The 27,327-nt window shown below is 50.2% G+C and overlaps 8 protein-coding genes across 8 annotated transcripts; 4 read left to right on the forward strand and 4 right to left on the reverse strand.

The window, feature by feature from the left end:
• Positions 1 to 824: 824 nt before the first annotated feature.
• UCRPA7_3865 (putative integral membrane protein) lies at positions 825 to 1,803 on the reverse strand (the record flags this gene model as incomplete). Its single annotated transcript, XM_007916447.1, has 3 exons — positions 825 to 1,178; positions 1,247 to 1,522; positions 1,621 to 1,803. The coding sequence occupies 3 exons, from the start codon at positions 1,801 to 1,803 to the stop codon at positions 825 to 827; spliced, it is 813 nt and encodes a 270-aa protein (XP_007914638.1).
• Positions 1,804 to 4,981: 3,178 nt separating this feature from the next.
• UCRPA7_3866 (hypothetical protein) lies at positions 4,982 to 5,245 on the forward strand (the record flags this gene model as incomplete). Its single annotated transcript, XM_007916407.1, has 1 exon — positions 4,982 to 5,245. One exon carries the CDS (start codon positions 4,982 to 4,984, stop codon positions 5,243 to 5,245), a length of 264 nt encoding a protein of 87 aa, XP_007914598.1.
• Positions 5,246 to 6,775: 1,530 nt separating this feature from the next.
• Positions 6,776 to 8,645, reverse strand: UCRPA7_3867 (putative repressible alkaline phosphatase precursor protein; the record flags this gene model as incomplete). Its single annotated transcript, XM_007916450.1, has 3 exons — positions 6,776 to 7,308; positions 7,379 to 8,579; positions 8,643 to 8,645. 3 exons carry the CDS (start codon positions 8,643 to 8,645, stop codon positions 6,776 to 6,778), a joined length of 1,737 nt encoding a protein of 578 aa, XP_007914641.1.
• Positions 8,646 to 9,190: 545 nt separating this feature from the next.
• Positions 9,191 to 10,925, reverse strand: UCRPA7_3868 (hypothetical protein; the record flags this gene model as incomplete). Its single annotated transcript, XM_007916422.1, has 2 exons — positions 9,191 to 10,706; positions 10,780 to 10,925. The coding sequence occupies 2 exons, from the start codon at positions 10,923 to 10,925 to the stop codon at positions 9,191 to 9,193; spliced, it is 1,662 nt and encodes a 553-aa protein (XP_007914613.1).
• A 1,472-nt stretch (positions 10,926 to 12,397) lies between these two features.
• On the forward strand, positions 12,398 to 12,755 carry UCRPA7_3869 (putative dna repair protein rad9 protein; the record flags this gene model as incomplete). The annotated part of the gene is made up of 3 exons (XM_007916435.1): positions 12,398 to 12,506; positions 12,560 to 12,648; positions 12,711 to 12,755. 3 exons carry the CDS (start codon positions 12,398 to 12,400, stop codon positions 12,753 to 12,755), a joined length of 243 nt encoding a protein of 80 aa, XP_007914626.1.
• A 2,485-nt stretch (positions 12,756 to 15,240) lies between these two features.
• On the forward strand, positions 15,241 to 17,131 carry UCRPA7_3870 (putative prephenate dehydrogenase protein; the record flags this gene model as incomplete). Its single annotated transcript, XM_007916433.1, has 4 exons — positions 15,241 to 15,323; positions 15,386 to 15,420; positions 16,054 to 16,178; positions 16,241 to 17,131. The coding sequence occupies 4 exons, from the start codon at positions 15,241 to 15,243 to the stop codon at positions 17,129 to 17,131; spliced, it is 1,134 nt and encodes a 377-aa protein (XP_007914624.1).
• Positions 17,132 to 22,033: 4,902 nt separating this feature from the next.
• Positions 22,034 to 25,594, forward strand: UCRPA7_3871 (putative dna repair and recombination protein rad26 protein; the record flags this gene model as incomplete). The annotated part of the gene is made up of 1 exon (XM_007916412.1): positions 22,034 to 25,594. The coding sequence occupies one exon, from the start codon at positions 22,034 to 22,036 to the stop codon at positions 25,592 to 25,594; it is 3,561 nt and encodes a 1,186-aa protein (XP_007914603.1).
• An 834-nt stretch (positions 25,595 to 26,428) lies between these two features.
• UCRPA7_3872 (putative 40s ribosomal protein s14 protein) lies at positions 26,429 to 27,154 on the reverse strand (the record flags this gene model as incomplete). The annotated part of the gene is made up of 4 exons (XM_007916418.1): positions 26,429 to 26,580; positions 26,637 to 26,797; positions 26,932 to 27,004; positions 27,088 to 27,154. 4 exons carry the CDS (start codon positions 27,152 to 27,154, stop codon positions 26,429 to 26,431), a joined length of 453 nt encoding a protein of 150 aa, XP_007914609.1.
• Between the last annotated feature and the right edge of the window lie 173 nt (positions 27,155 to 27,327).

Raw genomic sequence — 27,327 nt, forward strand, 5'->3', positions numbered from 1 at the left:
GCACGTGCACAGACTGCATTAGAGGACCTGCTTGGAGAGGGCATGCTCTGGATCGACAAGCAGGCTCCGGAATGGGAATATTGGAGCCCTGGTTTTATGCTTGAAGGGCAGGAACCCATTATGCTGGCAGAGTGATGAGATCCCATCTATGAGGGCGACGTTGACTGCTGTCAGCATCGGGTGATTCAACTGTGCTACCAATCGTCTGGCGTACCCAATCCAAGTGGCTTTACGACATATTATGGATGTACAGCATTCTGGCTTCAGAAGCAAAATGAGTAGCCGCATTGGATCAGACCTTTGCAGGCGATGGTGCAGTAGCAGACTCCAAATACCTCGTGCCATAGAGAAACTTCTCCAGGTAATGGAGGCGAAGAATGGTAACCCATGGCGAAGCCATTTGGGAACCAAGATTCAAGACCACAATAGGCCAGAGCAGTCACAGTACCCGATCATTGATCGCGTAGTATTTACAACGCATCACAAAACGGGCTGATTGCAGCACTTTATCAGTTGAGGGACGGTTGGAAGGCATTGGATGCAGTAACTTTGGAACAACGTTTATTTACCGGTCTACCTAGCCCACAATTGGCCCGACATGAGTAACGTAACAAGATCAATTATACATTTCATAGATTTCGAGTCCTATTTATCAAGCGCTGTCCACTGATGTGAGAGAACATAACGAAGTTGCCGTGTTCATAGACCACACCAGAACATTTCCCCCCCTGGTAACCCCGACACTTTACTACCCAACAGCCTGCTCTCTCAATATCTTCTTCTGACCTCTTGGCCTCCAGTCCTTGTTCACCATAAAGAATGATTTAGTAAGGGGGGTTTGGGCCAATGGGGGGATAATCATCGGGGCGAGGGCCGCCAATGGACCCAGATCGGCCGTCACCGAAGTGCTTCTTGCGGAGTGCCGCAAGTCTCTTCTTCTTGGTGACGGTGTTGATATAGGTGCCGATGATGAACGACACCAGGTTGAAGAAGGGTACCCAGGTATTCTCGGGCAGGAACTTCTGGGCGAAGGCCAGGCAGATGGGGGAGGTGACCCAGCTGACCCTCATGACCTTCCAGAAACCAACACGGACAGTTGCCCGCACCTGGTGGAATGTCCTGGCGCCGGCAATTAGGGCCATTGCCGTCAGGTACACGCTGTTCTGGATAGGGGCAATCTAGAAGAGTGTTAGTCGGTTATACCAGAGGGGCGGCTTCATGTGCGGTTCTTTCAAGGAGCACCTACAATAAGATTGCTAACAAGAATCTGGAGAATCTTGGCCTTCAGACTTGTCCGGCCCTTGAAGACCTTTTGCAGCAGCCAGATCAAGAAAGAGCCGAGAGGAGCGCTGACAAGAGCGCCATATGCGGCCATCTTGGGAACACGCGATGTGAAGTAATGGCCGTTCTTGTTGCGATCCTTAGCTAGCCATGATGCGAGGAACTCCTGCGCTCCGGCCAGAGTTCCGGCCGTCAGCATCTTGGTGCGCATTGGGTTCTCCTCGAGCTGCTTGATATAGGCCTGCACGTGGGGAAACTGGTCAGCGCTATTTTCCTGGTCCTTTTGGACACCACCATCGCGCATCCGCGACATCGGCGCCATCAACAGATTAAACGTACAGCAAGATATCCCTTTGTGCCCGCATTCTGCTTCCCGCCCGTGATTGCTGTACCGACGGCCTCGGCGAAGGGGTGCTTTCCGCTGGTACCGGGTAGAGGGCCGCCGGGGGCAGCTCCACCAGCGCCGGCGAGGGCGGCCTTCCCGCCCTGCTGGAATGTGTCTCGCTCGATCTTGACGGACATTGCGGAGCCGTGTGTCAGATCAACATATATTTATTTTAAAACTGGGGCGGAGCTCGCTGCTGGATTCACACACAATGTCAGCGCTTCTGTTGGGCTCACTCTGCGCAGATGGATGAGGGGGAATCGATCCGGCGCAATTGAAGGGGAGATGCGTTGGCCCAATGGTTTGTTTACAACCGTCTGTTTGGCTGGGTTGCGGGACAGCGACGGGCGGCGGAGGGGAAGCGGCGCGCTGTCGATCTGAAGCCCGCCCGAGAGCACAAAACCATTGAACTGTGCCAGCTGTGAGAGGATCGTGGGGTCGGACGACTTACATTGAAACAATGAGGGCCTCGGGAGGTGATCTGGTACCCGTGAGGAGGTGAAGAGGATGAGTTCTCCACGGTTCGGCAGAAGTGGTCGGAGGAACTACCTAAGGTGCGGTTACTTGGGGGGTTGGCCACCCTTAGGTACCTTTCCGTGAAGCGAAACTGGGGGGTGGGTGCACCGTGCAGGTGGTGGAAGAGCCCGCAGCAACCAGCAACGCGCCCGGACGGACTCTGGCGTTGGCCGCTTTCCCCATCCAGCAAACAACATCAGCACAACAGCTGAACCTTCAAGTAGCTCTGAGATGACGTGCGCTCTGATTGGCCAGGCTGCCGAATGTCCCGAGGTCCCTCTTAGCTCATCTCATCTCATCTTCCATCAATCTGAATCTGCAATCGACTGGCAACTCCTCACCAATGCCTGCTCTTCAAGCATTCATCATAACGGTGCATTGCAAGTGCATGCAACTCGATTGAACCTGAACTTCGCCATTTCTCAGTGCCGTATTGCTACAATGAGAAAACGTGGAAAGGTTTCCAGAAAGGTGACATTTCTTCATACAAAGTTGCAAGTCTGTGGACGAAAACCTGTTGAGACAAAATTCTGTCCATTGGCATTGTTGCTTTGAAGTCAGTGCTTCAGCAAGCTCCCACAAGCAATATCTTCTGTTTCTTACTCTAGTGGACTTGTTTTCTTGATAAGACCACTGCTTCATTTCACTTCTGTGCTCGATGGCACTTTCCTTCTTCTCTTTCTCTTGATTCAACATCACAGCTTTCCTTTTTGGATATATCAGGTGCAGGTCGAATTCGGCCAGACCTTCCAGAGCAAACTCAGTAATTCTCAATTGGTTGAAATACCTGAAGGAATTACAGAGTGAGACTTGTTTGGTTGATGTCGTAGCTTGCCGTCTGTGCTTGCCCTCTTCACTCTGACACAGTGTCTTGAGGCAATCACGATGTATACACGGTTTAATATGGAAAATGTTCACTGAAAAACACATTCGACTGTTTCATTTGACAAAGGAGACGCCCATAATAAGCATAATCAGCGATTTGCATGGTGAGGGAGGTCTTAGATATTTGCACTATACAATAGGCAGCGAAGAAAATCACAGATGAGAATATTTCATCCGATCACGACGCCAACGCGCACCCGTTCACATGGGTGGCCTGGAAGGGTTGTTTACGCTGGATGGGTCACGCCTCAGTTTGCTTGAACTCCTTTCTATGGTCACCTTCCAAAAGCATCTGGATCTCCGTTTTCTGCAACCGGTCGCACCAACAGATGGCTACAGAAAATAACCCTCCGACCACCATCAAACACATCGTCGACGCCATGGCATCGCCGCCACCGGCTCCGAGGCTCAGTCATGCCTTGCCTGAGCTTCCGGTGTCAACGCTGAGCCCTCCTCCTGGCCTACCACTGCCAACGAGCGAGTTCACGACTTACCGGCCACGTATTCCCTGGAAGCCAACGTGCAGCCACATTATCATGACCCGATTCTACGCGAAAGGCGCGACTTGCGACAATTGCAAGCAGCGGCCCGAGCAGGGTTGGCTGTATCGGTGTGTTCAGGATCGTGAAGCGTTGCTGAGGCAGCAAATCGAAGATGGGAAGCAGGTGAGAAGATTTTTGACGGAATCAGATGTGAGCTTCGTTAAATTATTTCAGGTCGCCTATGATGATATTGGAGTCATGTTGTTGGAGCAGGTGAAGCCTGCCTATCGTGGCCCTGAGGAGCGCTCAGATAAGTACAGCTTCCTCAACAAGGAGCTTACGGCCGAGGGCATGAAGAACTACTCTCCTCATCAGATTGCGACTATACTTCAGCAGCGAGAATATGTATTTCCTCCTTCTCCATAAACCAACACAAGCCTATTGCTAATCGCATTCTGCCTAGGCCAATCAAGTCGCTCAAGTACAACTCCGCGAAACCAGGCTGAAGAGCTGCAGGATCCCCGTAACCAAGCTCGCAGAGATACTTGCTAGGGACGATAATCGACGGCCTTGGTCCCCCAAAGAGTCAGAGGAGTGCCGACTGAAAGTCTGTCACTCGTGTCGGCCAACAATGGAGGCTCGCTCGTACCTTAGCCTCGACGGGATTGCCAAGGGGGATATTCCGGCTCATGCCGCTGTTGGTTGGGGCTTTGGCTTTTTCAGGCATCGTCCTATCTGCAGTCCCAAAGTCATTAGTAATTGGGGAAATCGGCCGGTGCCCTTGGTAAGCTGTCTTGCTTCGGAAACTGGTGAGAATTCTTGCTAATGATGTTAGCCTCGACCAGGTATCCCTCGCGCTTCGTCTATGCCACTGTCGTTGGCATCTTCTTCCCACTGGAGTGTCATGGATATCATCGAGGAGCATTTGAGGAGATCTTACTATTTCGATAAGGATGCTGAGGAGGATGAGATGGCGGCCTCGTCCCTTGCCCAGCAAAGCGAGCAGCTGTCTATGAAGCGCTATTCTGGGCACCTTCCAGCCAGTCCGATCCGTGTTTCTGAGAATGGAACCGTTGGCCTTCATACAGGAGAGAACGAAACCATGAACAGGCAAGATCTTCTCATTCGTCCGCCCTGGACGCCACCTCCATCTCCCAGTCTGGTCGCGCAAAATGCTGGAGAGACCGAACAGGCAGTGGTTGGCCTTGCTTCAGAGAAAATGATTTGCGATGGTCGGAGGTACGATCAGTAAGAGAAATTGTTCAGAAAAGCTTCTGGCTAATGTCTTTCTAGCGATGCGTCTTTGAAGACAAATCCTCGGGTTCGTTTCGAGGTGTTCTCCTCCTTGCTGCCACCGTCTATGAATACTTGGGACGACGCTACACATGACACGTATTCGGACTATCATGTTTACCGTCAGCACGGACATCACATGCTTTATGAGCCCGAGGAAGCTTACGATGTCGGCTTGACACTCCCTTTCAATGAGGAGGTCTACGATACTGCCTGCGCCATTCCGCTTCCAGAGAGCGACAACAAGGAAGACCTATTCTTCCTAGAGGGCAAAACTGCGATGGAGGAATTTGAAGAGGACGAGGGCGTCTTCACTGCTGCGCCGCTTGCAGTACCTCACGGCGTGGCCGTTACCGAAGAGGCTGTCGGTTTTGGCGTGGCTGATGTGGTGACACAGGTCTAGATCTGTTTCGGTCATCAGGGAAGAAACTGTTCTGAGCACAGCTTGTAACATTAACGTGTATTGAGTAAGGGGTATCACTAGGGTATGATCCATATCACGGATGGCGTCTCAGGACATTGGATCCAACGGCATTGGATCCAACGGGATGGAAATACCATCCGATCAAGTATAGATGAGACTTGCAACCTCACAGCCCGTCTAGTCACAGTTGTATAATACAGATCATTCATGTAGTAGTGGTACGGAACTTCTCAACGCGTGCAGTTTGGGGGGTTTGTACAGTGACGGTTGTGACACTGCGGCTCATCTCAGTTTTACAAAGCGAAACACCCCAAACATTTGGGTACTACGTTTTTACTTACTGACTGACGTATTGACAAACTTCTTATTCCAGCGACGACAGACTTGACATCAAAATTGAACCTCGGAACACACAGAAAGCGTGGTTTGTGAACACCAGCGAATTCTACTGAATACTTAGCTTCAAACTCCAAATGATACAGTTCACCTGAAAACAACGGACTTACTATACACTGTCCCCCTGGAGTTCGTTTTGAACACTTAACAACTTACGACAAGTACTAAGGGCGCACAATACTTTCCGTGGAAATGTCTGGAAGCCGGGAACACAGGAGAAACGGAGTTCGAATTCAATCATGGAAATATGCTAGCATGTCACTGCCTCAAAGACTTATATTTATCGAGCGCTGTCATCTTAAATGTTTATACAAACGAAGTTATAGATAGTGGGCTGGAAGCAAGTCCTTGCGGCTGTTGCCTCGTTTTCACAGGCACATATCACGTTCGAGATACCTTGTTCTTCCCTGTTTGTCTACAAGACATATTTGTTGTATTGATTACTTTGATCTCATACATATCGGTATGATCTGGTCTATTATAAGTCGATTCTGCAGGCGGTAGCCTGTATCGCGTCACTCGACCGCCCGCTCTGCTAGGAACATCCCTTCGATTCCACGTCCTTTATGAAAAAATAAAAAAATATGTGCTTTTACATTCTGGAAGTCTCCATTTGTGGACATACATCGTCCACGCTGTTGTCATATGCTTTCTGCCATACGCTGCTGGCTCAGCTTTCCCGAATAGACGACAGGTCGTCATGGCAGCCAGAAACCATCGACACAATGCCTTTTGACCTCCCAAAGGATTGCGATCCAAGTCCTAGCAACACGTATGTGTTGCTCACGGGCGACTTCTGTGGCTGGGAGTGTCGCAATAACTATCTAGGCGAGCCAGGATTGGGCATGCCTGACGCGCGCTATGGAATCGGGAGCGAGCGGATAGGAGTCGGGTGGCGGGCGACATGACATCGGCACGGATGGCAAGGAGATCGAGAGTACATTCGGCCCGGAGCTCGGGTGTCTCATCCATATGGGTATCTTATTTGCATTAAATGAACGAAACTAAATAGCAGAATCTTATCATTATATAGCCAACCCAACATCCTCAATATGCAAATGAACGCCATATCCTCCACACTTGGTGAACGTAGGAGGATCCAATGCAACGAGGCTACATAACCCATTCCATGGGAAGCCCCTCAGTCTCATATCCGTTCTGCTCCGCTCTACTCGCATACTGTGGAATGGAATCGGTCTTCTTGTTGAGCTCTTTTGTGATGGCATCAACGTCCACGCTCAAATATTCCCGCAGAAACTTACCAATCTCCGTGTTTTCTATGTTGCCACGGATCTTGTCTGTTCCTGGGCCTCCGGAGCTGTATACATTGACATCCACAGCCGAGTGGCCATGAGTGCTCCAGCCAACACGAGCTCGAACGCTGATCATCTTGGAGAGAGTTGTCACTGATGCTTCGGGATACGATGCCACAATCTTCAATTCATCCTCGAGGGCATCAGTGATGCCAAGTCCGTTAATGACTAGATGTGTATTGATCCAGTCAATAAGGTCTTCAGTGGAGTCAGGGTTGGAATTAGTCTGATCGATATGCTCAAGAAGCTGACGAGATAGGTGCTCTGCTGATGCGTTGGCATTTGCCAGGACCGCAGGATACCAGTTATACACGGGAAGTTCGTTCGGATTTTCTAGACGAAGAACCATGTTAGCGAGCTCAAAAGCGGGATATCCCAAGGGGAGACTGAGTCGAGCACTTACGCCGTGCAGTAACGAGGCCGCCAGTCTCATGATCGCTCGTGGCGACCAAGACGCCCTGACTCTTACTCTTATCCAGAAAGTCCACAACAGTCTTGAAAGTCTTGTCATACTCCAGGACTTCTCTGACCTGTGCAGCTGGGTCATTGATATGGCCGGCATGGTCAATTCTGCTTCCTTCGATCATAAGGAAGAATCCTTGGTCGCTGTCTTTGGTAGCATCCTCCAACGCCCGCAATGCAGTCGTGGCCATTTCGCTCAGACTCGGGTAGACATCTGCCATGTTACGGCGGTCCAGCTCGAAAGGAACGTCATGATCTGCAAAAAGGCCGAGCACGGGTAGCGAGACGTTCTTGCCTAGTGCCATGCTGTCGAAGCCAGCGCGGTCGTCATGATAGGTCCAGCCGTGCTTCTCCTGCGCAATTTTGGCCACATCGATGTCGTCGGCGCGGCAGCTTCCTTCTGTTGTGTTTGGCAAGAAACGACATCTGCCTCCTCCCAGCATCAGGTCTACCATGCGGCCCAGTACGCCGTCTCCAATCTCTTGCAGTGCAATCGCGTCATTCTCTGCTCGTATGCGTACGTGACTTGCAAAACAGGCGGGCGTAGCATCTGTGATATCTGTTGTCACAACTAGTCCTGTCTTATATCCAGCTCTTTTCGCTGCCTCAAGCACGGTGCCGCATGGGGTGTAGTCAGGAAGCATAGAAATGGCTCCGTTGTAGCTCTTCTTGCCGCATGAGAACGCCGTTGCGCCTGCCGCGGAATCCGTCACCAAGCTATTCGTCGATCGGGTCCGGCTCGTGCCCCAGAAGTGCTGGTCTAGCGTGAGGGTGTCGCTGTATGGTAGGTCGTCGACGAGTTGGCGAAACGAGCGTGTCAGTGAAAGCGACGCTGGGCCCATGCCATCCGACACCATGAAGACCAGGTTGCGCTTCCCTGAAGGCTTGACGTATGGCGACGTCTGCTGGCGATGTTGGGTCCATACTGCGAGAATGATCACAGCGGCCGTGGCCAGAAGCGCCCAGATAAAGATGATTATCTCGCGGAGTCGGATCGCCCAGGGGCCATCGGGGAGGAAACGGTGCTGGTGTTGTGTGGATTCGCCGTGCAGAGCATCGTCTTCGGCCTCTGCTTGACGGTCCGATCGCTCGGAGTCTTGAGAGCGGCGGGAGGATGCCAGGAGCGGTGTCCTGGCGGAAGTCTAGCGAGGGTTAGCCAGCTATTCACTTAAGTGAGCTTGAGGCTCAGAATGAGAGCATTATACCATTTTCGTGACTGATTGTATGCTCAATGGACCTACAAGTCCGGTCAACTGGGCGGGAGAGCTAGAAGGAGAGGTTGGTCGAAGCCGTTTTAAGGTGTAGGTGCACGAGCTAAGCTACCCTTTTGTCTCCCTCCCTGCCTGCCGGTAAGGCTGCATATTGCCGCTATCCCACTACGCCACTAAGACATCACTGCCCGCTGGTCATGCGACACTCGGTGAAGGGGATAAGCGCCCTGCCACCAATCACTAGAGGGCTATTTGCCTGTGGTGGGTAGCAGCTGGGTTGTCGCAGGCTGATCAGCATCTGAAGAGCTTCACATGTGGTCATTCTATCATTTTCGTAGGCTGTGCATGTATCCCGTGAAGCACATGCATTTGCTTGCCTTTTTGATGTTCTGATATAAGAGTAAGGTATCTACTTTGCCATTTTGAAAGCTATCCTTGTCTGCACATTTATTTTCATTAAAGTCATTAAGCAAGCAGACAGCCTCTTACAGCTGCCTTGCCCCATGCCATTCCTGCCAATGTCGTATTCGTCTGTTGGACTCCTAATCAGATAGCTCTTCTGACATCTCCTCATCTGGATCTCGGAAATAAGTCAGATCGAGCCTGCCATCTGGACCGGCGGCCGCGGCCATCTGACCGCCGAGAAGCACTTCCTCATCATCGGAGAGTTTTGCCTCGCCGATTTGGTTCATGATGTAGAGCCGGAACCCTCTGTGCGCTGGACTGCTCTGTAGGAACTGGATGAAAGAGAGTATTCCTTCAAAAGAGAATGCGGAGAGCCCATTGATATTGAGCGTTTTCAGTGCAGGTAGTTGCTTAAGAGCTTTCCAGATCTCATCGGAGAGCATCTCCCCGTCAAAACTGAATTCCTCGAGCTTGGAGAGGGTATCCTTGACTTGGACGAGGTCGGCAAGTGACATTGAAAATTGCATGAGGTCAAGCTCGCGCAAATTACGACAGTTGCAGACAGAATTCAAGAAGGCGAAGTGCCTAGGGGTTGCTGTCTGGAGGAATTCATCCGTCGACACAAAAGAGAATCGCTCTAGACCGATCTGATTACCTAAAGCTGGGTAGAATGCTTCATCATCATCCAACAGGCTGAGTTCCAATGACTTGAGCCGCAGCTCAGGAGATTTCAGTACATCAGCAAGAAGCGTACCTGCTCCAGGCACACGGAACATCTCTAGCCGACAAAGCTTGCTGCAGCTCTTAAGCCACGAGGCAACTTCAAGAAATGTATCCTTGGACTCCGTAGCCCACTTACTCGTCATTCCATCTCTGCTTGATTCAAGATGTAGCCACTCGAGCGAATCGCATGGGCTCAATGCATTAAGATGTGGGAAGGCCTCCTTCTGGATATTAGACAATCCTAATTCCCGGAGAGAAGATGAGTGATATTGTAGGGCTCCGAGTGACTCTTGGCCGATTTGGTTTGTGCTGAGGACACTGAAAGTCTCCAGGCTATTTGGTCGCAAGCCCAGGATGAAGGCCGCCAAGTCCTCGTCGACTGTGGATCCAAGTATGTTGAAGCAGACAAGCTCTTTGAAGGCTGGACAGCTGACGTGAATTGCCTCAGCTACTTCACCGGTCAAGACGGAGCCATCACGAAGTGTCAAAGAGGACAAAGTTGCCAGGCGGGAGGTCCATAGCGACAGTAAAGGCGTCGGAATAAATAGCCCCTCCAGACTAGTCAGAGCAACTGACTTGTTCTCCCTGTCTGCTGCATCCTTGACAAATTCGGTGATCGTGTCTCCGATCTTCTCCACGATCTTTTGCATCTCAAGGATCGGTTGGCCGCGACGAGTCTTAGAAGTCTTACTCACTAATTCAAAAGATTCCATTGCTCCCGCAAAGAAAGGTGTCCTGAAAACCGGGTACGGTGCCACATCTTGCAGTAATGTGTCAAGATCGCCTAGTCTTAGGGCTTTGATCCATAAACAATACGGGTATGCTGTCTCAGCGGTGCTTGAGAGGATGATGGCCCGCCACATCTTTGCCCATTTTACTTTATCTGCAGTAGTGGACTCGCCCATGCTCGCACTTGAAAGCTCGTGAATGCTAAGAGACGGATTTAGAGCCTGTTAAACACAAACAGAGTCGTGGACGCAGTGCGCTGTAGCGATGAACGTACCTGTAGAGAAGGGGAAGGGCATGAGCAGCGAAGTCCTTAGATACCAGAGCACAGTTGAAAAGGCTGTTGAAGTCTCGCCGAGCTACGAGCTCCTGGCAGACGAGCCACCAGAGCTCCTGGGGCAGAATAAGAGAGGAGGATGCCATTGATGTCGTAATCACTTTCGGACTTTTGATTTGGTGTGTAGACTGTGATTGACAAAGAAACGCGTCGCGTGCTGAACTCGGTCGGTGGGGTGGACCTGCTCCTCGGGAGGCTTGGTGGGAATATGCTTAGTAAGGCATCATGCGATATAAATGTTGTATTATACACGTGAGAATGATGATGGCAAGCAGCGAAGGAGGAAAGTGACCGTCGTTGGAGATGTTGTGAATATACCTGCGAAGCGGCGCAACTAATGGCGGAATGAAAGGTTCTTACGATGCATAACAGAGCTGAGCTGTGGATGGAGAAAGTCCCTGATGTCATTGGAGGTCAGGGAGCTTGGGCCACTCGGATTAGGACGCTGAATTCCAGTGGTTGCCCTTCTATAACAGCTATAACAGCCTTGTTTAGTGGGCTGAGCTCCGAGCCTGTCCACTGGGCTCCAATGTCGGCGCTAAGGCTCTAGTTCGCCTCGGCGTGCTTCCCCGGATTGCGGCGATTTCACGCGTCGTTGCCAGCATTACAGGTCGCGTTTTACATCCACAGGCACAGGCCGGGGCAGGAGCGACCTTTCCAGTTGAACAGGCAGGCACCATCTTGCCCGCAAGACTTTGCAAGGACCCGGAAAACAGCGCAGAGATCTCAGGATCTAGTTCTATGTCTTGTTCCACAGCTAAGGACGACCTGACGAGAACTGCCTCTGTCTGAACCGTCATAAGTTGTGTGTATAGCACGACGAAAGAGTATCGGCAAGAGCAAGCTGCGATCTCGTGGTTGCAGCTGAAGAGCCCGACGCCGCCATGGCCCTTGTCAACTTCACACTCAGTGAGGAAGGTGTCAGTGCATTCCACGATGTCCTGGTGTGCATACAAAAATTCAGTGACGACGTCTCATTGGAAGTCCGCAAAGACAAAGTTCGTTCCCTCTGACATTGTCACATCTAGTGCTCTCGTTGATCATAAGTCTAGCTGGTTCTCACTGCGCTCAACTTGACCAAATCTGCGTATGTTTCATTCACATTCGCTGCCAATAGGTTCTTCTCACGGTACTCTTTTGAGGGGAACACCCAATATCGCGAGAGGTTCTTCTGCATGGTCTATATCAGGGTTTGTAGAGATAAATTTTCGTACTTGGTTATGGACTGACTGGACTTTCTAGGCTCTTTTATCTATCTTCAGAAGCCGTACTGGAGGAGATCCGACAAGAGATAGAGACAAGGAGACTACGATAGAGAGATGCGATGTAGCCATTGATGATGGCCCCGGAAAGAAGAGCAGATTGATTGCGAAGGTGGTGTGTAGGAATGGTCCGTCATACCATAACCCATTTTCTCGATCCTAATCCTGACAGTCAGACAGGCATTACTGCAACCCACAGGTTGCCGTTTGAACTCAAAGCTCCCACTCATGCGAAGTTCGACAAAGATGAAGCTATCTATCACTGGACCATCTCCTCTCGCACCTTACGCCAGCTCATGGAACATTTTGGGCCTGGAATTGAGCTGCTCGATGTGAACACTGAAGATGATGGCGTTGTCAACTTTACATGTTTCACAGAGAAGCAGGTCAACCTCAACAACGAGGGTAAGCGTGTTGTGAATAGTCTTCTTAGCGCAACTATACTAATGTCACGCAAGCTGTTTTGAAGAAGCCACTACACACATCCATCGCGGTGGATGCAGAAGAATTCGATGATCTTTCGGTGCCAGAGAAGCTTCACATAATTGTTAGCGTAAAGGACTTCAGAGCGATCCTGACCCATGCTGGATTGACTAGTGGCTCATTAAGTGCTGCCTACTCGAGGCCAGGGCGGCCGATGAAGGTATCCTATGATGGTGACGGGATAATATGCGAATTTATCCTGATGACCGTTGGCGAGAAAGGCACCATCACTCAGAAGAAAGGAAAGGGTCGGGCTGCTGCAGCTAAACATGTCAGACCAGCCCTTGAGGCCGCATCTAGTCGGAGTGCCTCTGTTGTTGCCAACGACAACCCGCAACCACCGGAACCGGCACGTAGTCAGAAGGCGAAGGCATCCATTCCCAGACCTAGTGTACCGCGTCCGTCACAATTCGAGATACGGCCACTTCCCAATCAACCACCCTCGACTCTGCGATCCGAGTCCATGTTTCTCCCCCAAGACGACGACCACCAATGGGAGCCAGTCAATGCAGACGACGATGAGGATGAAGGGGAGAATGCTAGACTGGAATGGGATGCGAGCAATGATCCGGTATTTCCGTCTCTTTTCGACTTCTCTGCTCGGGGAACTAATAATGAACCGCAGAACCCTTCCACTATGCGTATTAGTAACCACTATGGAGCATCGGCAGAGGTCCAGAATGAGTTTCTTGACCGACTACCATCCGGACTGGAACCAACTCAGAGGCTCTCTCAGGTGGGTGACCTAGGACTAGACTACAACGCGAGACTGTCCTCGACTAATCATGCAATAGGTTCGCCAATTCGGTCTCTTCTCAGAAAAATGAAAGGCATCCTTGTTCAGCGGTGGATTTGTTGATACCCTTGCTTTGAGACGTTCGCTCGAGGCCCTCGTTCAAATGTCTGTGGCCGGATGTTGTTCTCGGGTTGCATTATTAGCTTGACACTCCAATTCCAATCCAGGTAGTTGCACAACCGGCTCCGATACCTGTAATACGAGTACCAGGCGGGATATATTTCGAAGATGCGATCACATTCCACCGCCCTTTGACGTCGTTGTTGTCAACCTGTGGCCCACAGTTACCATGTTCACCCCAGCCCCAGGCCAGCACCTCGCCTTCTTCAGATAGAGCTACCACATGTTCACTGCCAACGGCTAGCCTTGACAATTTGGGAACATTTCCTGGGGCCAGTTGACCATGGTCATTACGACCCCAGCTAAGAAGACTTCCGTCTTCCATGAGCATGAAGACATTGCCCCAGCTGGCAGCCACGTCTTTCCAGCCCGGTGCTGATGATGGTGCAGCCGACTTGATGGTCCACTTGTCAGAGCCGAGGACAATAATGTCGCCGTTTTGGGAAGGTCCAAAAAGACATGTGAAGTCTTTACCGCAAACTGCCCGGCAAACGGGGGAGTTCACGCCCTCGAGCTTCCGTGGCTCATATAACACCGCCTCTGGGAGCCCCAACTGGCCTTTTCTTCCGTTGCCCCAGCCGTACACATCGCCATTACTGAGGACAACGACTACGTGACCCATACAGGCAGCTAGGTCCACAACCTCGCTTCCTCGCGGTGGGAAGTTGGGCACAGGGCTGATTTTCGGGGTGCGAACAACGAACTGCCCCTGGCCTAGTTCACCTTTCTGACCTAGACCAAAGGTAGAGACGACGCTTTTCTTCCCTTCGCTGTCTTCCTGGACAATAATAGAAGCTTCCCAAGTGGCCGCAATCAATTTCACAGCCCCTTGAGGTGCGCTCTCTTCAAAAGTGACTTTTTGAAAAAGGGATACATTAGGCTGGGCCTTTGCAATTGGGCCACAGGCTCCTGTAGAAGCATCGCCACTCCAGTAAAGCTCATCTGATGATGTTAAAAGTAAGGTGTGGTTCCCGCCTGCGGCAACCGTTGTGATTGGAGTGGTTGGGTCTTCAGGGTGGAAGAGTGCTTGCTTGGGAACAGAGACATCCTCTTTATGACCGATACCGAGCTGGCCGGACCCATTGGATCCGAGGGCGAATACAATGCTCATCTCGACAAGACGTGGTTGCGTTAGCCTTTACGTGAGAGTCAGCTGGGATGTTCGAGACTCTTGTAATCGGCTACTTGTAATGATGCTTTCAGCGTAGAGAAATGCAGCGCTATGTTGTACCATCACTGTGACTCGAAAGTGGATGAGACGAAAAGAAAAATAGCCATCCAAGAAGTAGCACTGAGCCTTAATACTTATAGTTGCTATCGAAAGTGAGATAGTTGTTTCTTAATCGAGGTCATTAAAGAATTGGGGGAGGCTTTGGTGTTGGCGGTTGCTTGCCAACTTACAGAGTGGGTTTGCAGCTAAGAGCAGGTGAACGCTAAGTTCTCACTAAGAGCAGCCCAACAAGCTGCGTATTACCTAGGCAGTAGGACATCAACTTTGCTAGTCGGTTACGGGACCACTTTATTCCACGGAGCTTCTACAGCTCCGATTCTTTCGCCAAAATAAATTTCTCACGTCACGCTGGAACCTTTTCCTCTCTACAACATATTTCTGGAACAACTACAGCTTCACGCTCCGAACCTTGATTTCAGAGTGCGACTGTGGAAGAGAAAGCTGTGAGGATGTGAGCAGTCCTCTGGACGCCTATTTCTTTACTTTCAGCTTGCTTGTGTCCGGCGAAAATGGTCAGCCCGTCGTCGAAAGCCCCCAAGGGCATGGAGAACTTTGTAATCGGCCTGATAGGCATGGGCGACATGGGGAAGATGTACGCCCGCCGGCTCTCCGCAGCTGGCTGGAGGTAATTGGTGTTTTCATTCTCGTCTCTAGGGCGTTATTGCGTCTGCTGCGACTTGCATTATCTGGTGAGTCACAATTTTTCCTGATCTTCTTGTCTACCTACCTTTTTCCTTTACCATGATGACTTGAGTGCATTTGGCTAGAGTATCGTTCTCGCCTGGCTCGATCGCCCATTCTGGGTCCGGGCTAAGGCGAGTTCTTTCCATGATGAAAATTCTCAGCTACCTTACAAATTTTGTCTGAAATCAGCTATCTTGTTATTCTTTGCTTGGCTCAGTGCTACTTGGGGCATCTGCTAACAAGAGTCGCAGCTTTACATACAATTGCTATACCCCACGACGATCTTGCTAACCAGGTTTGCGAATCAGAGTTGTGGCTTGTGACAGGAAGGAGAAATACGAGAGCTTAACGGAAGAATTTTCTGGAATTGTATGGGTGCTCCTCGACCCGCTATGTCTCAACCGGGGAACCCATGCTGAGACGTTGTCTAGAATAATGTACAAATTCTCAAAGACGGTCATCTCGTTTCTCGATCAAGCGATTATATCATCTACAGCGTCGAAGCTGCCGCGCTGGGCAATGTTGTGAAAGAATACGGCCCATGTATGACCTGCTTGCCTGTGTTATATGCGTTTTGTTGAATAGAATCCGTTCTTACGTGAAATGTAACACAGCAACGAAGTTGAGTGCGGTTGTAGGCGGTCAAACATCATGCAAGGCTCCCGAGATCGCGGCATTTGAAGAATACCTCCCACCCGATGTCGACATTGTTCCCTGCCACTCTTTGCACGGCCCAAACGTTGACACACGCGGTCAGCCATTGGTAAGTGAAGCATGTCCCTATCAGTGTTCGCATGAGCCTAGGCCATAACAGATCCGAGTTAGGTCCTTATCAAGCACCGCGCCTCCGACGAGTCTTTCGCTAAGGTTGAGACTGTTCTCAGCTGCTTGAACTCCAAGCACGTCTATCTTTCAGCCCAAGAGCATGATCGTATTACCGCAGATACGCAGGCCGTGACACACGCCGCCTTCCTGAGCATGGGCAAAGCATGGCATGAAATGAAGCAGTTCCCCTGGGAGGGGGCTCGCTATGTCGGCGGCATTGAAAACGTCAAGATCAACCTGATGTTGCGGATTTATTCCCAGAATTGGCATGTGTATGCCGGACTTGCGATCCTGAACCCCGAGGCACGGAAACAGATCGCACAGTATGCCAAGTCGACCACCGAGCTCTACAAGCTCATGTTGGAGGGCCGGCAGGATGAGCTGCGTGAGCGAGTGTACGCCGCCAAGAAGAAGGTCTTTGGAGCTGAGGATAGCCCCAAGTGGGAGGAGCGGCCGCTGCTGAAGGACGAGATCCTGGACCGCTTCAGCCTGGGCAAAACGCCGGATAGCCCACCGCTGCCAAACAATCACCTAGCCCTGCTGGCTATGGTTGACTGTTGGAGCGCCATGGGCATCGTTCCCTATGATCATATGATTTGCTCCACACCACTATTCCGCTTGTGGCTCGGTGTCACAGAATATCTCTTTCGCCATAACGACAAGTTGGATGACGCTATACGTATTGCCATCGAGGATCACACTTTCCGCTCTGATGACCTCGAGTTTACATTCGCTGCGCGGGGTTGGGCAGAGTGTGTTTCGCTAGGACATTTCGAGACGTGGATGGAGAGATTCAAAGTCACACAGAAGTTCTTCGAGCCAAGGTTTAAGGGTGCAGTCGAAGTTGGAAATGCCATGATCAAGGCTGTGCTGGAGAGTACTAAGGATTGATATTGGACTTCTCAAACGTCAGAAAATGACTGGAAGAGAGCAAAACGTGCCGCAGAAGCCGCGACAGAAGCTGTATACTACAATCGCTGTGATATAGTGTTTTATGGGTTGGGGTGAGCTTAGGAGACTCGACACTTCAAATATTTATTAATATCGTGCCTGCTCACCTCTATCAAGATGGCAACCTCAGATTTGGGCACCTCAGCCAACTTTCTTGTCAGGGTTATTACAGTATTGGCTTCCACAATCAACGTCTCCTATTGACGACCAACCTCCTAGTTGACTAGCCCCCGTTCACTGCTGGGTATTGACTTGATTGACTACTTCACCTATCAGCGCTGCTGCCCAAGACTAGAATTCATAACAGTGAAGCTTCGTGAATACGACAGCTTTACGGGAGCTCCACTGTGAGTCAACGCTATTGCTCTGGTCCCATAAACTCTCTGACGACACCAGGCGTATCAGAACGAAGGGGCACTTTGAAGTAATTGAATTTCTTACCGAGATGCCTGACATGCGTCATCAATGAATTAATCAGAATCCACTGGACCGAAACCATTCATCTCGTGGTCATCTTGCACCGCTGCCAATTGAGAATGTGTTTTGAAATGCTGTTCCCCAGTATCCGTTTTGGACACCTGGTCTTTGGCAGTTTCGCCGTAATGAGAAAAGTTGGTGTTACTGTGGATGTATAGACTGGTAGAGGGCTGTCTGACTGTTCGAACAGAGTGCGTAGAGTTGAGCCCAAATATGAGTGCACTGCCTTCTTGAAGCGTAGTGATTGGGCGTTGGATACCATTGCCTTTCACAATTTGTTGAAGCCGGTTACATCCGCACCCTCGACTTTTATCTGGACATTCTTCAAAGAGACAAGACTCCCCTTGATCCCATTGGAGTTTCGAGTTTGATGAAAGGTAGACATGAGTTTGTTTACAGTCTGCCTTTTCATAGAGATGGAGCAGGGTACTGGAACAGGTTGCCAGATAATCTTTCCCAGTGGGCAGGCCGTTCCCCCAACGGCCACATAGTTGTTTCTGGCTTTTTTCTGATGGATGGATAACATCTCCGAAGCCTGATCCAAACAGAACAAGGCAGTCAATGTCACGGATGAGTTGGAGCCAGCCACCATTTGTTGTCCCCACATGAGTCTGCTTGACTTGAGCGTTGCCGTTGTTTTGCATGAGATCCATGTATTCGAGCCCCGGAAGACCACCCTTTCTAGTCTTAAAATCGAACTCAGCTATTCCACTTGCTTGGTTTTTGCTCATGAGATCATCTCTAAAGAGTTCCAGGAGTGACCAGATCCCACAGGCCATCAAAGTGAATTGCTCGCTTTGCGCTGTTGTGCTCTGAAAGAGAAGGTTGAGGAGTACATCCTTGGAGCTCTTGCCGTCAAGCCTGGGAGGCTGACATAATGCGTCACCTATATGGATCCAATGTCGTGCAACTAATAGAATAATATCAGAAGCCATCACGAGCCACGCCCGGCGGTCATCCTCGGAAGGGTTGAAAAGCAACACAGGGGTACGTGATGCGTAAATGACGTTAGCCCTATAATCCTCGTCACGTTTCCAAATCTATTTTCGAGGCTTCGAAGACAGCGAAAATTTCATCCCAGCAGAGACAAACTGTTGAAAGCCTAAATTGAACTCTGACAGTTGAATTGTCGGACGTGTTGCGGAACAAGACCAGTGTACGTGATTTCATCGAAAGAATAATTCGGGTCATCGAAAATCGTTTTCGTCCACCTGCACCATCCTAATACCGCTCGAGTCTTACTCAACGATTCGAAATTAAGTTCTTTGATTGTGAGACGGTTTGCGCATATATTTAATCCCTCCAAGTAAGATAGCCTTATGTCTTCATCATCCCCAGACTCTTTGGACACTAGGTGCCATTGAACGATATTACCACCATTGAGCCTTGCCGTGGGGATCAGCATGGAAGAGAGGCCTTTTATAAGGATGCCTCCTTGAAAATCGACGAAATGACGAGCGCCACATATTGTAGCCATTAATTTCAATGGCATCTCCAGTCCAATCTCATTTGTGCGCGACGGAACGGGAAAACCAAGTGCAAGGACAGGCTCCTTGAACAGTTTTAGCCAACACAGAGACTCTTGGTCCTCCGCAATCCGGGTGTATTTGACTACTAGATCAACAGTTGCCATTGTGGTGGAGGGTTTAGGTGGGTAGAGATTGCTTAGAACTACACCGGCTGTTGCAGGCTCTGGCCCGATTCTAGATGCACTTAGAACAAGACTCATCCAGCATATTTGCTGAACAAGATTGACTAAATGGCTTAGCTGTGTCTCTGTTAGATCAGGGCTGCTATCTCTTAGGTGTGTGGAAAGTCTCATTCCATCAGGGTACCAGCCAAAGTAGGCATCTAGATGCCCCCATGGTTCATCGAGAATGCGGATATGACCTAACAAGTAGAATAAGTGTCTGTAAACTGCATGAATACTCGCTGTCACCTACCCGCCTTGGCTGATATGACTGAAGGTGGGAAGTACTTCAGAAGCTTGTCACCATATACCCAAGTCTTCATAGCGTATCTTCCGACAGTGTCTGCGTAAGCACATCGAGGTGTACCCGTCACAGAAATCAACTTATCGAACTCCAGTTGGTCACCTATACCGAATTGAGGATTACAATTAAACAGTCGTATATGGAGAGTCTTGCAATCTGGATTACCAGCTACGTTTCGAACAAGGCCTTCTATGTCGTCCATCCCAAATGCTTCCCGTTTTCTGATATGTTCATCATAGTTGTAACGTTCCGTATCGAAGGATTTTGTTATGGATCCTAAGTTGACAGAGCTATTCGCTGCAAGGCTTGCCAACATATTCGCGACGGCTCTCGACCAGAACTGGAGTGTAGAGAGTATTTAGGCTTTTGAGAAATGGAACACAACCTTAGAAAATCTGCAAGGGTTTGGAGCCCAGAGAGCAACTCCGAGCGAGCTACAAGATTCTCGATTGCAGGCAAGTCTTTCACCGACCTACGGTGTACCTAGCGTAAAGTTGGTATGTATTGAGAATTGTTGAGAAGCGAATGATGGGCACGCAAACGGGACATCCGATCAGGTAGTACCATGAGGGGTATTTGGGATCATGTATGTGCCTGTATAAGGAATTGCGGCTGAATGCTGGTTACGCCGCTAGGTATGATCATTTCGTACGGTATGGTTTGATGGTCCTCGTAGAGCGACACTATCTGATCCCATAATTAATCAAACGATGGAACTTTGGAAAAAGAGCCGCAGTGCCCTAGAATTGCCCTAATGGTATGCTGCATATGCGAGAAAAATTCACGATGTTGGTCTCCTCCTCACCACGTTCTCCTTGTCGTTCCCTACTGAACTCATCTCCACAGGACGAGACTCTGCTGGTAGTTCAAAGACAACCTCGGCTGGAGCCTCAGGCGGGAGGACATTCATTTCATGCAGACCATGATCAGCATCGGCCTCTGCCAAATTCTTTGTACGGTCCAGCTCCTCGTCAGCAGTGGCGCCAAGCTCGTGTCGGCCACCTGCCGGGTTGTAGGTCTCCGGTGTGGCGGGCGGCGGCGGTCCTTGTCTACGGCGGCGACGCCATAGAAACGCTGCAACAAGAAGTATGCCCATGACACCAACGATCCCGACGACAATTCCGGCGATTGCACCACCGGACAGTCCGCTAGATGACGACGAATTACCAGAGCCGTTTGCCGGTGAGGAACTTGTAGGGGATGACAAAGACAAGCTTGCAGTACTTGAGCTTAGAGTACTTATGGATGTCGTTGAGGATGAGGTGCTAGTTGACTCGGTGAATGTAAGGGTGCTTCCACCTAAACTTGATGCGGTAGCAAGACATGATGATTGCGTAGTGAAGTTGGAGACGATGAACTCAAGACCGCACGCGTCCTCCGATGAACAACATAGCCCATCCCCACAGCAGAACTGGCCATCAAGGCAGCAAGAATCACCGCAGCATATATCGCCTCCGAATTCACTCACGCAACAAGCAATACAGGACTTGGCGCAGCTGGCCATTGGGTGTGATGATTGCGAAGCGAGCTTAAATGTTCAAAGAGTCGCACGCACATATCCAGTCTTGTTAGTGCAAAGTATGCCAACCGAAACTATCTGTTCATTACAGATGACCGAGAAACATTCAAGAATGGATGTTTATCCTCGAACAGAGATGTTCATAAGTTGAGGCTCCTGTCGGTTACGTTGAGCAGGGGGGCAGGGGGCATATTTATGGTGTAGCGCTCTGCCTTACTGTACAAACCCTGTCTTTCCGTATGGATGCTAGACCCTGTTGATAAATCACACATGAATCCATGATTATGCTTGAAGGCTACTTATTTTAAGGATCGAAGGATCAGAATCGCAGGAGAACAGGCTCAGGTCAGCATTAGAAGAATTAGACTGGCTAGTAAGTGCAAGTCTACCTAGGTAGATACCTAGGCGTAGGTAGTCTAAAGACAGCTGCCTTGCCAAGCATCTATCGCTAACAACCTCTTTAGAGACACCAGCCTGTCACGTGGTACCGCGCGAGTCGGGCGTGCCGGTCGTTGCTGCTGCCTTCCTTCTATGCGTCATCGCATTTAGCCACCAGAGTTACTGCACCCAGCATTGGAAAATCCCCAGAACCTCACCCGGCAATTACTAAGTCTTAAAACACTCGACTCTCCCTTTTCCGCCACCCTCCTCCCAGTACACGATAATTTCCTCGCCGGAGCTCGCTTTAGGAGCTGACAATCTTTAATCTCTACAATTTCAAGCATTCCGTTCTTTTCCTCCCCAGGCGCATTTCTTCTTTGACTCTTGACAACCCCGCTACGCTCAAGTCTAGGTGGTTTGGTGTTTCGCATGCGAGATGTTTCATGGCTGCATCATAGTACATCTATAAACATGGCTTTAGATGAAGCTGGCAACGTTACCGGCGAGTCACAAGGCGGCGCATCGAACAATGACTCCGAGTCAAAGACAGTCACTTTTGCCGACCCTCAACCGGCTGCCTCCTCACCCAACGACTCCATTGCGGACGATATGGACAATCTCGACGAAGAGTCTGCGCTCAGGAACCTGACAGCCAACGTCCGCGACCAAGATGATCTCGAGCGCGATATCACCTTTCAAGCAAATCTGGCTCTCATCGACGCTGAAGACAAGAAGGATCAGAAGCGCATTGAGAAAGCAGGAGCGAATAAGCTGAAATTGGAGAATCAGAAGAAATCACAACAACAGAAGCTACGCGGCGCATGGGGCAACACAACTCTCAAGCTTCGTATACAACAAGAAATTGCTCGGATTGATGCGGAGATTGAGTTGATTGATAAAGATATAGCCGATTTCAATACTCGTATTGAGCAGCGACATCAAGATGGCGCAGAGGAAGAGTCGGCCGCCGCTGCAGGCAACAAGAGACTACCAAACGAGACGCAAAGAGAGTTTCTCATACGCACAGGAAAGATCACACCATTTGCCAAGTTTGGCGGACCTCGACCAGAGGGCGTAGATGGGGAGCTTGCGAATGCTATCATCGAAGCTGAGGATGAAGCTGTTGCCGAGGAGTTGGAGGAGCAAGAGTCTGCCGATCAGCCTCGATCGCACCAGAACCTTCGCTTGCCTGGTTTTGCAGAAGAGTCAGATTACACAGGGACTGTAGTCGAGAGCGAGTTTTCCTTGCGGCCCAGAAAGAAGCGGAAGGTTCGAGATGCAGCCGCTTCATCTGACGAGTTCGAACCTACGCACGCATCTGAGGCAGAGAGCTTAGACTCGAGAGCGTTTGCTGAGGATACTGACGAAGACATGACGGATCTGACCCGGGTCACTCCGAGGAAGAAACCAGCCAAGGCCACGACTGACATTGATGAGAAAGTCGACTTTAGCAGAATCGATGATGGCGATGAATCTTTGTACCAGAAACGTCTTGCGGATTGGGTCGAGAGACGCAGTCGAGCTCGACAACGGCGGCAAGATCGACTTGGCGAGATTCGCGACGATGCCTCTGACGCCACTGAGGAATGGTTCAAGCCCTCTCCAGATCAACCCGACCACGTCTTTGAGAATGGTCTCAAACTACCTGGCGATATTTTCCCATCTCTCTTTGACTACCAGAAGACCGGCGTTCAATGGCTCGCTGAACTTTATGCACAGAAGGTTGGAGGCATTGTTGGGGATGAGATGGGACTCGGAAAGACAGTCCAAGTCATCTCGTTCGTTGCAGCGTTGCACTATAGCAAGATGCTGACAAAACCCGTCATTATTGTCGCCCCGGCCACTGTGCTTAGGCAATGGGTCAATGAATTTCACCGATGGTGGCCACCTCTTCGTGTCTCAATTTTGCATTCTTCTGGAAGCGGTATGCTCAATGTGGGCAACGAGGGTCGCATTGAAGATGTCGAGTACTCCTGGGAAAACAGGCAGAAGCAGACAAAGTCCAGCAAGGCGGCCAAAAAGATTGTCGACCGTGTAGTCAAACAGGGTCATGTCTTAGTTACGACTTACGCGGGTTTACAGACATATGGGGACGTCCTCATCCCTGTCGACTGGGACTATGCAGTATTAGACGAGGGCCATAAGATTCGCAACCCGAATACGGCCATTACTATCTATTGCAAAGAGTTGCGAACTGCGAATCGTGTTATTCTTTCTGGTACGCCAATGCAAAACAATCTGACTGAGCTTTGGTCGTTGTTCGATTTCATATATCCGATGCGACTTGGAACACTGGTCAATTTTCGAAACCAGTTCGAGATACCTATCAAATTAGGCGGTTATGCCAATGCCACCAATCTTCAGATAATGACTGCGCAGAAGTGTGCAGAAACTCTCAAAGAGACAATCAGTCCTTATTTGCTACAACGTCTCAAGGTCGATGTGGCTGCAGACTTACCGAAGAAGAGCGAGCAAGTCTTATTTTGCAAGCTGTCGAAGCAGCAACGGGATGCATACGAACTTTTCTTGAAATCAGAAGAGATGAATGCGATTCTGAACAGGACTCGTCAATCCCTTTATGGTATTGATATTTTGAGGAAGATCTGCAATCATCCAGATCTCCTTGATCCTCGCTTGAAGACGAAGATAGGATACAAATGGGGCGCGGCGAGCAAATCAGGCAAGATGCAGGTTGTTAAAGCCCTCTTGCATATGTGGAAGCGCATGAGTCACAAGACACTGCTGTTCTGCCAAGGCGTTCAAATGTTGGATATCATCGAGGAGTTTGTCAGGCGCCAGGACGGTATTCACTATCTTCGAATGGATGGCAAAACACCCATCAAAGAGAGACAGACCCTTGTTGACCGATTCAACAACGATCCGGAATTGGACGTCTTTTTACTGACGACGAAAGTGGGTGGTCTAGGTGTCAATCTTACAGGAGCGAATCGTGTGATAATTTTTGATCCAGACTGGAACCCTTCAACTGACGTTCAGGCCCGTGAGAGGGCGTGGCGTCTGGGACAAAAGAAAGAGGTTACAATTTACCGCTTGATGACTGCTGGTACGATCGAGGAGAAAATTTATCATCGACAGATCTTTAAACAGTTCCTCACAAACAAGGTGCTGAAGGACCCCAAGCAGCGAACGACTTTCAACCTTAGCGATCTTCATGACTTATTCACCCTGGGATCTTACGAGGATGGTACCACTGAAACAGGTCAGCTTTTCCAAGGCAGCGAGGTCAACTTCAAGGCTGCGGTTCAACCCAAGTCTATTATTGCCCCAGGCATTGGTGCAACAACTCGTATGCCCGAGGATCAACATGCACTCATGGCACAAAATGAAGCAGATCAAGCTGGCGATGACGTTGACCTTCATGGTATCGCTGGTATCGCAGGTATGGAAGAGTACAAGAACGAAAAGGAGGCACCGCCAGAGGAAGAGGATCGATTGATGGAAGGGATCTTTGCGAGATCTGGGGTTCAGAGTGCTCTTGAGCATGATGAGATCGTTAACGGCAAAAAGCCCGTTCAAGCCGATCGAGGTATGCTACAGCGGGAAGCAAACCGCGTAGCAGCACAAGCGGCAGCGCATCTTCGACGCTCAGGGGAAGAGGCTCGCCGAGTTCCCATTGGTACTGTCACTTGGACAGGAGAGTTTGGCGAAGCCGGCCGTCCAACGAATGTGCGTCGCGGCAGGGGGGGTCCCAGTTCGGCGAGCGTCCTCGCTGGTATCGCTGACCGTCAAGGTCTTCAAAGCGGCCGCAGCCCTGGCAGCTCTCGATCTGGAACACCCGTCCCTACAAACAGGAGCATAACAGCGAAAGATTTTGAGAAAATGATACCCAACTTCATCCGGCGTCATGGTGGGCAGGTGCCGTCGAAACTGCTCGTCGACCATTTCAATCAATATTGTACTGGGACTCAGGAGGCTAAGGAGTTCAAGGCTGCATTAGACAAGGTTGCAAAGATGGAGCAACGTGGGTCTAGTATGAGAGCTATTTGGGCCTTGAAACCCGCCTTCAAGTAGGTTTGAGTTCTGTTACGGACTCAAACATCTAGAGCGAGTTCAACAAAATAGACTAATGTGACATGATCAACTTTTCATAACTGGTTCCGATATTGCTGATTCATGTCCGTGTAAGTTCCTGATAGTGCCATTGAAGGTGTTCAGGCTATTGTTCCTAGTGATGCTATGATGCCTTCGCTGACTCCTCCTTGAACTTGTCATTGGTCATGTCCAATTGATGATAGAATGTTTGCTCCTCCGCCAGGGTAACAATCGCTAGGTCGACAAGGGTAGCATTACCTCCTCGACAAGTAATTACTATCTTGGTAGAATTTGTTGAACTCATAGTAATAAAAAGAACCTTGGAGGTCCTAATGAGTAGTACGACTTTTAACACTGGAGGTTTTTACCCTTCAACAATTAACGTTTATACCCTGGCGGAGAAAGATAAGCTGAAGATCATGTAGCCTATTTGGTCCGGCTTGCTTTGACTACTTCAGCTACATTAGCCCCGGGAGCACAACTGTGCAGTTATCTTAGGACATTATGGCTATTGCAGGGCAACATTCTAGAACGAGAGGTTTTGAATGACCCCCATGGCATGCACAAATCAAGACGGAACCTGTGTTTTTCACTAATTCTTCGCCTTAAAGGCAGGGACTTTTTTTATCATTTCTCTTCTGCTGTAGCTGTGCCATAAGCATCATGTGACAAGGCAGAGCAATGGAGACCAGGCAAAAGCCGTTCTCCTCGTAGGTGTCAACGCCACAGAGAAACCCATATGCAGTACCATGTGTCCATCCCAGAATTCCATGATCCGCTCTTCCACTGCACAACAACACCGAAGCCTCGTACTCAGAGACGACGACCACGGCGACCACCCTTTCTGCGGGTAGAGTCAGAGGGAGTGGGGGTAACGTCCTCGATACGGCCAATCTTCATGCCAGAACGGGCCAGAGCACGGAGAGCAGACTGAGCACCGGGGCCGGGAGTCTTGGTGCCGTTGCCTACAATGTCATTAGTTTCGTTTCCATTTGGTTCAGATATTCGTGTGTCAACATACCACCAGTGGCACGGATCTTGATGTGCAGAGCATTGATGCCGAGCTCCTTGCAGCGGGCTGCGACGTCCTGAGCAGCCAACATGGCAGCGTACGGGGAGGACTCGTCACGGTCGGCCTTGACCTTCATACCGCCGGTAACTCGGCAAATGGTCTCGCGGCCACTGGAATCACCCAGAATGTTAGCCTCAGAACCACAATGTCAAGCAAAAGCAGCTCCCGATTGTTCCAAGACCAGAAATGCCTCCTGATCCCTTCCAACCGGGTTGCATCGATGGGATTTCACGGGCAAACCAACCTGAGATCGGTGACATGGACGAAGGTATCGTTGAACGAGGCGAAGATACGAGCGACGCCGAAGACGAGCTCACCTGTACATGGCGGGGTTTCGTCAGTCCAAAGGTCTTCTTGATTTTCTTTTGCAGCACCAACGTGCAAATGAGGGAAAACTTACCCTCACGGACCTGAGGGCCCAGGGAGATGTTTTCTTGCGCAGGGCGCACAGTCTTCTTGGGAGGCATCTTGATGGTTGATCTGGGGGACTCGTTACTATCGTGGGTTGTCGAGGCACTGAACGCAGATCCAGGTCGCCCAAATCGCAGAAATTGCTGTGGTTTCCACTTCTGCCCTAACGAATTAGGCGGTGAGGTCCGGCGAAAACGGCCTAGCGTTGGGAAATTTCACGTTCAAACCC

This window comes from Phaeoacremonium minimum (assembly GCF_000392275.1).
Source record: "Phaeoacremonium minimum UCRPA7 unplaced genomic scaffold PA7_03_scaffold_292, whole genome shotgun sequence".
Taxonomy (NCBI): Eukaryota; Fungi; Ascomycota; class Sordariomycetes; order Togniniales; family Togniniaceae; genus Phaeoacremonium; species Phaeoacremonium minimum.